The 13,949-nt window shown below is 38.6% G+C and overlaps 1 protein-coding gene across 10 annotated transcripts in view; it reads right to left on the reverse strand.

The window, feature by feature from the left end:
• Positions 1-13,949, reverse strand: part of NUMB (NUMB endocytic adaptor protein) — a 92,294-nt gene that overhangs the window by 31,310 nt on the left and 47,035 nt on the right. For all 10 annotated transcript variants that reach the window (XM_071427254.1, XM_071427253.1, XM_071427252.1 and 7 more), the window contains one exon: positions 3,611-3,754. In XM_071427254.1, coding sequence (XP_071283355.1) covers positions 3,611-3,736 — 126 coding nt within the window. In that variant the 5' untranslated portion in view covers positions 3,737-3,754. The remainder of the gene's footprint in view (positions 1-3,610; positions 3,755-13,949) is intronic.

Consider the following 13,949-nt stretch of genomic DNA (forward strand, 5'->3'; position numbering starts at 1 on the left):
GAATATCAAAAGTCTGCAAGTCACTTTTCTAAACACAAGTTTAACATCCTTTCCATACCTCTGTAGACAGACAGGACCTGTCTCTCCTTGGCCCTTCTTTCAATCTAACTTTAGCAGATTCAAAGCACTTTACACAGAAGAGCACTACAGGAAAGCCAGCAGCCATTGCACAGCCCTATCTTTGAGTGTCAGGTTACCACCTCAGGTGTGGTTAGATTTCCAACACAGAGAAAATATGATCAATACCTGGCTACCTGTAACACAGCCCCACCAACTAGCAGAAAAACACAGACTATTAACAAAAAGGAATGCTACTGACTAGAAGGAACAGTATTTATTCATGATTATCACCACCTCCAAATTTATGAGCACAGCACTGGAGAGAACCAATTGTGGATCAAATCTACTCCCCTGAATTTTAAAGCAACATGAAGGAACGTAAAAGGAATTTTGCCTGTACTTTCCACAGAGCATCTTCTCTCTCAAAGGGAAGATGATCCATAGATCTATCAGATTTGCTCAAAATCCAACAGAACACTTAATGACTTTAACAATAAGGATCATCTGTGGACATAGCACAGAAAGAGCTTCAAGAAACATGCCAACATAGAAAACCTTTCATTAACATTAAATCCATTTGCAGTACAGCATCCTCCAAGCACAATGAATAAGCAGCTACTGGAGTCCCTGTCCAACACTAACAGAGTGAAGCCTGAAGGCAGGATGAAATCCTATTTGCAACATGACTTTCAAAGTGCTTCCACATGCTCTGTAATGTCTAAAAAAGGATAAATCTGTGGTAGCACTCTACAAAGACCCAAGCTCTGGGCAAAATATAAATGCCCAACGGCAAGAAGTTAAAAACCAAACCAATTTAAGAGATCTTTTTTTTTTTTTTTTTTACAAGGGAAACCAAGAACAAGTGTTCCCTTATGTGTTTGCACTAGTCTCCTGTCTCTATCTCAAAAAAAAAAAAGTATATTAGCATCTTACCTATAGCAAGCATTAGAGGTAACAAAACCCACAGCTTGACTGCTACCACACTAGTCTCATATATTTTACTTTCAAACAGAAAATCCTACAGACAGCTGCAACATTTATTAAGAATTCTCAGGTCTTCACTAAGGACAGATGAAGTCTTCATCATCCTGAAAGCAAGACCAGATTCTGGTCCTGCTACTCAGTTATGCTTTGAACTCCAAAGAATTTCAGGCGACTTTTAGAGAGCAGGCAAAGCAGATCATAAGAACAAGCTAATCCTGTGCACCCCCTCCCCAGCTCCCCCAACATATTCAGGTATGGTTGAGCAGTTACACTACAGACAACAGACCAATTTGGAATTCCCACTGCAAAACTTAAAGAAAACTCAGGTATATTCATCATCTTTCCTATTTGAATGCATTCCTATTCATTAACCATTCTTCCCAAAATATCTCGCTTTGTCCTGCTCCACTGAGAAGTATCAGGAAGAAAAGTCACCCCATCAGATATTTAAGCACATAGGAGACTGCATACTTTTTCCTGGAATGTATGAATTCCCAAAAAATACCCAAGACAGGCGTAACAGGATACTCTCCTTCAATAGCACAAAGTTCTATTCTTTCTGTGAGCAAAATACAGTACCACCCACTAGAGCGATGACTCTGCATCTGGTTTATCTTGTTCCCTCACAATGGCATACTTCCTGTCTCTATCTATTCAACACCAGTTAACACCCACTCCGCATCTCAAGCCTTAAAAAAAATTCCACTTTGTCCATTTCAAGGCACACTACATTGGAAAATAAATTCTAATCAAGTAAGATAAAACACCTCATTATATTAAATTGTTCTGAATTTAAGTTTTCACCTAATTGCAAGTTCTTTAGATATTAATACTCTACCATTCTGACCAAATCAAGGAATGTCCCTTACATTTACCTTAAAAGCATTTTTTCCCAAAGAACAAATTAAATTAATTCAGTGATTTCCAATCAAAAGCAGACTAAGGAGTTCACCTAGGTCCCACTTTGATGACAAGGATGCAAAGATTCATCCATTTCTATGCCGTTTCAGCACAGAATAGGCCAAAACCTTTTTTGACTTTGGGTACATGTGCCCAGAATAGATGAATGGTTCATTTAAATACAGGAAGCACTTGTCATTAGAAGTGCAAGTCCTGACTGAGAGTTTAAAAAAAGTCAGTCTTTTAACAGTGTGGAGTGGTTCACACCCTTTGTGTTCAGTAAAGGATTGAAAAGTCTGAATAAAACTAAATGCCTATAAATTGAGCACTCTGCTTTTCCACCTGTGTAATGCCTAAGTTATGAAAAAATCACCATCCTCAAACTTACAGCTCTGTTCTCTCCTAGACAGTGTTAAACCTTAATCTTAGTTTGAGCTTTCCCAGAGCAATTACTTTCAAAGCTTTGGCAAAACACCATCTCTGTTCAGGACTGAATTACAGTTCCTTCCTCTTAGCAGAAAAATAACTCAAGACAAAAATATGCCAGCAGCCATGAACTAGAAATGCTGTATACACTTGAGTATATGTAAAAGGACAAAAGCAACTCTAGTAGGGTAAAGCAGGGCATTAACCTCGTGTGAAAGCTACCTCATACTTACCAATCCACAACTTCACAAAAACATGCAACAGTCAGTTTAAAGAATTCCACCTAGCAACATCACATGTTTGACTATCAGCCAGAATTACTTTAAGCATAATACAGAGAAAAACCTAATGGAAGGCCCATAGGTGACAGAACCATAGACTGTGTTCCTTGTACATTGATATTTAACCCATTAGCTTTCCTCAAACATCATCTGCTTCCGACTTATTGTAGATCTACTATTAGTGTACCTTGAGGAAGAAAGGGGAGCATATGCAATAAGCCACCCTAAATTTTGTATTTATTTTTATTCTGGTATTTATTAATAGTAAATAGTATTCTGAAGTATTAAATTATTGTTTCTTAAATAAAGAGGAAGGAGAATTGGACACAAAAAAGAAAATATCTATTTATAATACTCTGATAATCTGGAATGAGTTACCAGAATTTTAAAAGGTAATTTCAATTTCATATGCATTAATAGTCAATAATATACACACATAAGATCGTAGCACAGAGGCATTCTCAGAAGTTAGCAGGTGCTTCTAACCTCATGCACTGGTTGAAATCCCAGGCGTTACTTGAAAATATTTTCAATTATTGAGAGGGAGGAAGGATTGCTTTCAAGCACAGCCCACCACTTACCTTACAAGTCAAACTGTAACCACAACTACACTTTTAACAGAGAGAACCAAGTACCTTTGCATGCAATCCAAGAGGTCCATCATTTCGGATCTTCCAGAAAAATGAAGACAAATATTGTATTACTCCTCTACCAAGCTACATGACTTATTTCAACTAGATAATAATGTAGGATATCTCGGACTGGTTTTCCAAGGCATTTGTTACATGAGCCATCTGGTTTTAAGAAAAAAGCCACATCCTTTGCAATGAGAGCCAACTGTAAAATAGGTCAGTGTGCAATGAAGCATGTCTCTGGTTTATGCTTGCCAAAAAAACCCAAAAAACAATTCATGGCAAGAGCACCTCATGGATATCCAAAAGAAGGGCAGTAACTCTTACCTTAACAGGAAAGCTACACTTGCCAGTACGAACGCCTTCTTCGTCAGTCTGCCACTGATGGGGCCTGCTGGCCTCTGGGACATAGACATCTTTCTTTCTCCTAAAGCTTTGCCGTAGTTTGTTCATCTCTCAGATTTTCACGTCCTAGAAGAAGAAATAAAGAATACTGCCAATAGGCACCAAACACACATTTAGCCACTTTGGGTCAACCACTTTCACGACAAATTACACTGTGGAAAACCTGAGCTTTTGCAAAGATGAATGGAAGGGCCTGTGAGAGGAAAATATTTTGGACAAAGATTCAGAGAAAGATGGGAATTCACTTCAAAATGGAAAACACAAATCCACATTACTTGTTTAACATCTTTCCAGAGCAACTGAAGCATTACACCCAGGAATAAGTATTAGTGGGAGCATACAGTTACATAAAATAGCTGACAGAGAAGCTCTGAAGAGTGATGCACATGAAATCCTGACTCCCTAAATTTAAACACCTACCTAAAGCAACCAAGCAGAACACCAACAGCAAATGCTTCCAAGGCACTCATGCAAGGCAAGGATTCATAGCTCGAAAATTGATCCTAAAATAAGGTGCTCGCGGTGTTCATTAAGAACAAGAGATAGGTTCGTGCCTTTTACTGAGGGGAACAGTCCAGCCCTTGCTTAGTCTGGTAGAATTCTTGTGGTTAAATGAGAAATGTCCTTCTTCAAAAGGGAAAGACAGTGCTGCAAATATACTTCTGAAGCCTAGAATTCAAAACGTTGTATAGATTGTGCCTTCCTGTATCAATTTCTATATACAATCCAATCTATGGTTTAGACTTGCTCACCTTTACTAGATTCAAACTACAGTTAGCCAAGAAGCTACCAGCAAAATTACTACTAATAAAAAGACTCAATATTCACCTAAAGAAGTAAAATCATATGGGATACAAAGTGAGGAATACTTGGAAGACATACTGAAAGGCTTCTTGAGACTTGGTCATCATTCCTGAAAAAGAAGCCTTCTCACAACCATAACATCTCATTTTGACTGAAAAAAAAAGATGCTGCAGAATGCAAGGCAGCAAAATCTAATTGGATTACATACACTTATTTCCCATTAGACTGAATAAACTACAGAATATAGATATTTACAGGTGTCAATGGCTGGCTTTTGAAAAAAAGCTGCTTTAAAAGCAGTTGGAACACCACTTTAAACCTTGAAAAGAACTAGTATCTTCCACTGAAAACTGTATTATATAGGTGAGAAAAATCAACACATTCCTGTTTGTGGTATCTGACATTTAAGAAGTTTAAAGTCAAAATGCAACAATTTCAAAGCTGAACAAAAGTCAGAAATTAAAAGCACTATAGAAAATCACTGCCCATCACTAATTACACATACTAAATTGTTTTGTATCTCACAAAACATGGCACACTTTAGCCATGCTAAATAACAAAAAGCTGCATGTTTTCTTAGTGACTCCCTAAAACTTCCTTCAGCAACTGTTACTTTCTTCCTCAAGCAGCAGACAATTAAAGAAGTCAGTTCCCACTGTATCTTCATGGCATGATACTGGCTGATTTCTCTAGAATCTTACATCTTTCCATCATCTATTAAAAGAACTATTGTAAGATAAGTAATAATTCAAAGATATACCCATGGATAAAGAAAACACCACTGTATCACTAGGACTGGGTGATTTAAGTGTGGTGATGTTAATTGTGTAAGTGCAAATAAGCATAACAGTCACATGCACAAGTTCAGTGGCACCTGAATTCCAACACTCCTGGGTCTTGCAGCATTCTGGGTCCTTTCAGCATACGGGATAATTCCTGCAGTATTTCTACACTAGAAAACAGCCACACCCAAGACCACTTTTACAGCAAACACTGTGCTCAAAGTTACTTGATGAGCATTTGAAAGCAACAAGGTGAGACACTCCAAGCAGCCCAAATCCAAATGCAAATTAAGTGAAAGGTTGGGATGTCTGCTGAAGGCTATAGGCAACTGTCCCTAGTAGGTACCTAGAACAACCAGGAGGTCTAACAAGCAGTATAAGTGCAGGGATGGGAAATTGCTGAAGGATTCTCAATCACAATTATCTGTTTATAAAGAAGTGTTAACTTCATTCCTTCATAGCTACAAAATGCTTGTCATATCTAGGAACATAAAATATTTGAGTGAATTCAGAGATTAGAACCTATGTGCAAAATAAAAACCATGCGCATTTCATATCACTCAGTAAGTTGAAGCAGCTCTGTTCTGCTTTCAGCTGGGACAGAGTTAATTTTCTTCCCAGTAGCTGATACAGTGCTGTGTTTTGGATTTAGGCTGAGAAAAATGTTGATAACACATTGGTTTAGTTGTTGCTAAGGAGTGTTTACACTAAATCAAGGTCTTTTCTGCTTCTCACCCCACCCTACCACTGAGCTGGCTCCAGGGCACAAACAGTTGTGAGGGGGACACAGCTGAGAGAATGATCCCAGCTGACCACAGGCATGTCCCACAGCATATGGCATCACACTCAGCACGTAAAACCGGGGGAGGGAAGGAAAGACGGAAGGAAGGACAAAAGGGTAACATTCAGAGTGACAGTGTCCTCCCAAGTAACTGCTGTGAGTGATAGAGCCCTGCTCTCCTGGCAATGGCCAAACACCTGCCTGCCCATGGGAAGCATTAAATTAATTTCTTGCTTTGCTTGCCTGTGTGGCATCTATCTATCTTTATCTCAACCCATGAAGTTTTCACTTTTGCTCTTCTGATTCCCTTGCCCATCCCACCGGGAAGAGTGAGCAAGCAGCTGAAGGGGGCTTAGTTGCCATCTCGGGCTAAATCATAACACTCTTCTATAAACATTGTGTATTTTACAAGCTATAAGCCATTTCAAAATCTCTGAATGTGCAAAGGCAATTCTCAAAGTTTTAAGAGGAGCTGCAAAGCTTCTATTCTCCATCAAGGCTTAGAGAGGCATCACAGCAATATTAATTATGTATTTTGTCTTACAAACTGCAGATGGAGGACTCTGTGCATCTGTCTGAAGGAATCAGAATTTCAAGGGATGCCATTCAATCACCTTGCGCAGGTGAAACATAATGCAGCAATTCTCTGCATGGCATCTCAGCTCATAAGGACAGACACCCACTCTTGTCCCTGCTGCAGACTGGCAGTGTCAGAGCAAAACCACTGCTCCAGCTGCTTCAGTGTAAAGTGCAGAAATCTGGTCAGCACATGGCTTACAGCCCAGCTGCCAGACCTTGCACTCCAGCGAGGGACAAATGGACACAGATACTCTACTCTGCCAAAAGGGGCAACAGACTTTTAAGGAAATACAGTTGGATGCCGTAAGGTTCGTGTCAGCTTTGAAGATCTCAAGGTAACTCTGGATCTCAAAAACTCGAGCGAATAGAGAGCAAGAATGAGGACAGCACACAAGCACTGTGCCACTTGTGAAAAATTGCAGTCTAATTGCCTTATCATAACATTTGCTTATGCGAGCATTCTGTTGGACTTCTCCCTCCTGGGCGTTACTGGTGCCCAAGAGACTGGCACCTTATCTGACATTTATTCTGACCAGGAATCTCAATCCCCAGGGGAGGATAAGAATAAGAGTCCCTCAACTACATTTTGTATGAGAAACTGAAGTGGCACTTTGCCCAAAGTATTTCCTTTTCACCAAAAACCAAACCCATTTTCCTACATGTTCTGATTTTGAGGTCATGTTGGCAACAAACAGTTTAAAAATAGCTTATTCTATCTCATAGAAATGCTGACAAACAGCAAAATTAATTTCTTGTCAGGCAACGAGCAAGCTCTCTCCAATGGCCACACTTTCATTTTCTGAAATATCAGACTTACAAGTAGGCTGCAAAACAGTATGTCCTATAAATACCTAATTTGCTGGTAACATGGATGTCAGGACAACATAACTAGAGTTGTCACCCTATGGGAAAGTGTTAAATAGAACAATTCACACAGGCTGCATTTTGAGGATTCAGAAGAGAAGCACAGTGAATTGCTCCAATTAAGTGCTGAAATTTTTACTAATTTTGTCTGGAACTCAGAAAACCTAGTGAAAAGTCAAGAGAGGGAACTCAAAATCTAATTAAATCACAAAACATAACATTGCATTGGAGACAAACTGTAAACAAAGGCTCAAAGTCCTGAGCCTTATGGAGAAAAGGGAAACAGCCACATTGGGTCCTGGTAGATTTCAAGGTTATCTTACTGCAGACAGATAAGTATCTAAATGGTCATTCCCACTGGAGATTAAAAAAAGGCAAAAGAAACCCCAACAAAGAAAAAAAAACCCACCTACACAACATTAATATCTCTACCACTTTTGTAATTCAAGAGATTTCAACACGAGGCTAGACATTAGACCATTTCTCAAATCACCTACCTACAAAAGGTATCAAAAAGACAAATGAGTTTTTAAATTTATGTTACCATTTATTTATAGGTAAATTTATGTATTTTGGAAACAGAGCTCCAAAGGCAATTTAAGGAGAGCTGGAGCATCATTATTCTTCTGACCAACAGAAAAACTACCATTTACACCTCTATCAGTCCACTGACAACTCAGGGCAGAGTTGTCAGAAACAACAGAGACAGAAACAACACTGTCATGGATAAAAGTGCACGTTGAAGTACTCAGCTTCACTGCCTTGTGCATCATCAGGGTATGGCTGCAGAACAAATTACTGCAAGATAAACCAGCATGTTAATTTTCATGTCTTGTTAGCTGCTCTGCTGTACAATTGTGTTCACTTTTACCCTTCAGTGAGCACAAGCCAGCAATTTACCCTTCAGTGGGAGATGGGTAAGCTTTCATATTAACTGGAGTTAGATCAGGAGGAAGCTGCTGATGATGCAAATTTGGAGCTTAGCTTTGCAAGAGTTTACCCACGTAGCCATACCTTTAGATAAGCAATTCATTTACACTGTGGAGAGCTGCTTCTTGCAGAGCAGTTGTTGCTACTGGGTAATCCAAACTAGAGAATCTGCAGGGCAGAAGGACAATATGGATACCTGGGGACCTGAATTGCATGCACAAATTCAACTGGTTAGATTGTAAGCTAGGGTGTACTACGTATTTCACACTAAGCAACCACTTAGAGTTTCAACTCGGGACAAAGAAACAGCACAAACATTTTTTATCTCTTGTATGAACTCTAGCCTTCACAAAGGTTATTTAATCTGCATTCAATTATCTATTATCTTTTCTGTTTGCAATGAAAAAGGATAAAAATGGGTATTAAGTCATCAGTCAGCTTTTTAAAGCCATTCAGCAGGTTTGGGATTACTATCCGTTTTCTTTCAGAATTTAATACTGTTTCCTATTTACTAATTTAGGGAAAAAAAAAAAAGTCGTGGGTCAAACAAGGGCAAAGTACTCTCTGCAGCCTGCAACAAATGCAGAGTATCCGGGGGCAGGAGGGAACACCCCCTGCCCCACCCACACCCACCCACTACCGGTGCCATCCTCCTGATCTGTAGTACAAAGTCCTCCTAGGAGTGTGAACCACCGGGCGCAGTACTGACACAGGAACAAAATTCCTAGAGCTATGCACTTCAAACAGCAGGGAAATACAGTTTTAAGAAAAATGTGTTATAGGGATCATTCTGAAATTTACAAGCCTCCATATAAAACAAATTCAATTACCTTGATACTATCAGGTTAAGTAATTTAAAAGAAAAAAAAAGGTCTCATTCATACCAGTACTGCTTGCTGGCCACACACAGGTGAGGGCTAAGCAGCTGCACAACCATCTGCTCCCTGCTCCCTTATGTGCTCTTCCCCAGTGAAATACACCTAATACTGCTGAAGGGCCAAGCCAAAGAGTCTGAAACCTAGAGCAAAAACCTCATCCATCTCTAATATGTTTTTCTCACATTTTTGACATCAAAGCTTTCTGAATCAGGATGCATTCTTCCTGCCAAAGTTACCTGATATTTCACACCTAAGAGGAAATGCAAATAATCTTAATCTTGTTGAAAAAAATGTGTTTACCTAACCTACTTACTACGAAAACACTCCAGAGACATTCCTCCACATGGCTGTGAAGATCTGTATTCTTAGAAAGCTCAGTGGCTCTGAGTTCTTGTGCAAGTAGAAGCTGGTCACACTTGTCCACAGACTAATGTTTAATAGCTATCTTTTGAGCATTATGAAAACCTCAATCATACTATGAAATGCACCAGGAAATGTGAACAGCCCACACTTCCATATTCCAGAAGAGTATTTCACATTGCTTTTTCCAATAAAATACAGTTCACTGCCGACACTTGAACATTATTGTAAATCTTGGCTATAACCAGGACACGAGGACATCAGTGAGGAAATATGCTTGTTTCAAGTCATTCTCTTAGGATGAGGTTTGGGTTTGGCAGGCTTACCTGCAGTACAAACATAAGTAGAAGCAGTTTAAAACATTTAGATCTCTTCTGCTCTCTAATGTAAAATTTGAGTCCCTAAATTTAAGATGACAATGTAAGAACATTTCATTTATAAAAAAGAGGCAAGCTAGGAAAGCAAGCTGAGTGCTGCCAAGGTAAATAGTCTGTCCCTGTCTGTTATGAAGCTGCTAGGATGAAGCTTTACTTCTCTGAAAAATCCTTATTAAGCATTGCTGCTAAGCAAACACTCTCCCCTCCTCTCCCACTTATACAGTACAAAAACATGTAATGTCCTATCTCTCCAAGCCTACTGTAAAGGTTAGCCAAAACTTGCTGCAATTGCCATGCAACAGCTTCTCTGCAATTATTCACCAGCACAAGCACACAGAGTACCCTTATCTTCTAAGGAAGAAAAGGTCACCCCATGTGTCAGATTCTGAATGCAGAACTTTGAGCCTTTTTGTAAGTTTAGACCCCATAAAATCTAATTAAATCCAGCACTGTCACACTGAAGCAAATGAAGGCAAGTAACCGTATGAGCATGCTCACTAAAACGTTAACAGCCCTGTTTCGCAATACAGGCTGACTAACCACATTATTCACCACACGGCTTTCCAACCCATGCACCCTTTCATTACCCAATTAACATCTCATCATACAATACTACAAGTAAGCATCCTATCAAAATATGCATAAAAGTGAAGCATTTATTCATTTGTTCAGCCAGCAAACACATTTTGTTGCTGTTGTTGTTATTATTATTTAGAGTTCAAATTAAGGGGATTTTCCTTGCTGAAGATAAATTATTGGATACATAACTAAAAGTCTACTGAAGCTGTAGAAAACTCACCTTTCAGCAGTGAAAGTACTATTTCGATCTTACTTTGAAAATAGAGCAGAAATGGCAACCTTAAACTCTTTATGTAAGACCAAAGAGATCAGAGCTGTGACAATAATGTCTCTGACAGCATTCTTTGAAATTGTGATGCATTTTTATCATATGATGTGAAGTACAAGACATCCTCATGATCCATCAGATCTCTTGCTGTCTTATACCTGAACTAAGGTATCATGTGAGCACGCCACAATTCTTTCCAGAACACTCGACAATTCTATCTGCACCACAGATGAGGGTGGAAGAAGGGGGAAAAACAATGTTATGACAGCAACATTTTACTGGCAAAAGCCAGACTTAAACAAAAATTGCAAACACCTTATGAAATATCAGGAAATGAAATAATGAACTGTACTCCAACACACTGTTAACAATTATGTGGCTAAAACATTCAACTACCAGAGGCTCTGTCCTAAAGCTTAGGATTTTGTAAAACACACTTTTCAAACATAAATACTTCCAGACTGCAGCAATTAACACAGAAGTCAGTATTCCACAATGTTATGTTACAGAAGTATCACCAAAATAAACATTCAGACTCTTAAACTGTCACAAAAATACAAGTTTGATCATTGCAAGGCAGAAGTTATTCCTAAGGATATGAAATGCCCCTTCTGGTAGGTGTAAGATAAATAATTTGCCTCTCACAAACCTGTGAAATTCAGCAAATAAAAGAAACCAAGCCTCATTTTCTCCATTAATAACTATTATAAAGCAAATGTCCCAATTCATCAGACACCACAGCAACTGCAAACTGCGACTATGGTCCTAAACAATATGCTAAGAGGTTTAAGAGCAGAGATATAAGGCAGTAATCCCCTTGTTTTGTAGGCTCACTCTAAAAATACCCTGCAGACTGTCAGTCACTGGTGGAAAGCAGGTCTCCTAAACACTTGATGTCAGAGAAAGTGAGTTGAATTATATTATCTATAATAACCAAAAATAAGCAGAAGTTTAGTAAAGAAACACTAGCTATGTGCCTTGTGGAAAGCAGTTCAAGTAATTCTGCTTTACAGATCATCTGCACACATGTGAATAATTTTAACTAACCAAGCCATGTCATTTCCAAGTGAATCATTTACATTTAGGGCAGCTAAATATCAGACAACTCAACAGTTTTCAAACATGAACATCTGTCACAGACATTTTTTATGAAAAATCCTTTCCTTAGGATTTTTCCTCTTGAGAAGCTGAGAGGCCTCAATAACAAAATGTAAACAATGGTTATCTGCTGCTGTGGAATGCAACAGCTAGATCTGTGATTAGTCTCATAGAGTTATTTGTAATTAATGGCCAATCACAGCCCAGCTGGCTCAGACAGAGAGCCAAGCCACAAACCTTTCTTATCATTCTTTGCTATTCTATTCTTAGCTAGCCTTCTAATGAAACCTTTTCTTATATTCTTTTAGTATAGTTTTAATGTAATATATATCATAAAATAATAAATCAAGCCTTCTAAAAAATAGAGTCAGATCCTCATCTCTTCCCCAATGCGAAAACCCCTGTGAACACAGTCACAAACATCTCGGTTTAAAAGGTATCTTTACAAATACATGTTGAATTTCAAAATGAAATTAGATATAAAAGAAAGTACAAAAAGAGCTGAAACAGCCAAAAAGTACATTCTTCAATCACCCAATTCCACAAACTGCAGCTTGAAGTTATGTATGTCAAATCCCACAAAAATAAATGCATTTTCAAAATTTAAAAAATATTCTTTCACAAGTAAAATAAGCATATTTTACTGGTAGATCAATCATAAACCTTAGGGTTTACTTCCGTAGGACCTATGAGTATTTTATAAGCAAATAACCAGTGTTGACTAACCAAGGCCTAACATCTGCTGCTTAGTAACAGACAGGGTCGAATATAAATCAGTCAGTCATACCTTTGTGCTGTTGACCTGATCACGCCCTGCTTACTGGGAGTCCAGAACCATATGAACACACACTGAATTTTTGGTTCCAGCTCTTAGGTAAGAGCAGACAGAGCAGACAAAATGAGCTACAGATCCAGAGCATGCCTTGCAGGAACCAACTGCACTCAAAACCAGTTTACTACGAGGATATATTTTAGCAAGACATTAAAAAATGTTCATAGTGAATATGAATATTCATAGTGTAGCTTCATAGTGAAGCTTTCCCCTTGGTTCTTATACAATGTGTCACAACTCACATTTTGGCCAGCTGCTCCTGCAACACTGCTCTACACCAGTCCACAGCATGGTCCAGCCCAACAGCCCACCTGGCCCACATTCTGGAAACATTTGGAACAACAAGCCATACATTTCTATCAGCCTCACGAGAAACCTCCACTGGGAATGAACAGTAGTGCTGCTGAGTCTGTCAGCAAGCAGGATTCAGGTATAGAGAAACTAGGCAAATCCACAAGAGTAGTAGAGTGCTCAGATACAAAACAGGGAGATAAAGAGGCTCTCCACCACAACCAGCAATGTTTCATTCATTCATGTATGCTCTCAAAAGAAATAAGTTCAACAACTGTTTGCAGGTGATGCAAAATGTTCCAGAGTAGATTAAACTGATTTTAAAAATACAAGATCATCTCACAAGAAGAAATTATTCTGCAATAAAAACAGCAGAGAAAAGCATATGGAAGAAGGGTAAAAAAGCCACTGTAATTATAAATAGCAGTGCATATGAATTCAGTCATTATTACTGTCTAGGAAAGGTCATAACTCATGTTTAGTCCTCCAAAAATTTAATTGTCAAATAAGCAAACAGTAGCAAGAATTATTATGATATTATTATTAAATTCTTTATATTTCAACATTAATTATTATTCAATTACTACGAAATAATTATTATGAAAGGAGTAGTGCAAAGCAAGCAGGATGCTGCAGCGTAAGACCAGACTGCACTCAGCTTCAATACCATATAGTTGTTGTAGTTCATATATCCTCCCTGAAATGAAACTGGAAGGTGCAGAAAAAGAAGCAAGGATAAGGATGATGGCAAGGACTACTTAATACTTTCAACTCAAGGACAGATTAGATACATCAAAGGTCACCTCAGAAAACCAATTTTCCTGGGGGGGAAGCTACA

This window comes from Agelaius tricolor, unplaced genomic scaffold (assembly GCF_023055355.1).
Source record: "Agelaius tricolor isolate 1412-34295 unplaced genomic scaffold, bAgeTri1.0.p SCAF_5, whole genome shotgun sequence".
Taxonomy (NCBI): Eukaryota; Metazoa; Chordata; class Aves; order Passeriformes; family Icteridae; genus Agelaius; species Agelaius tricolor.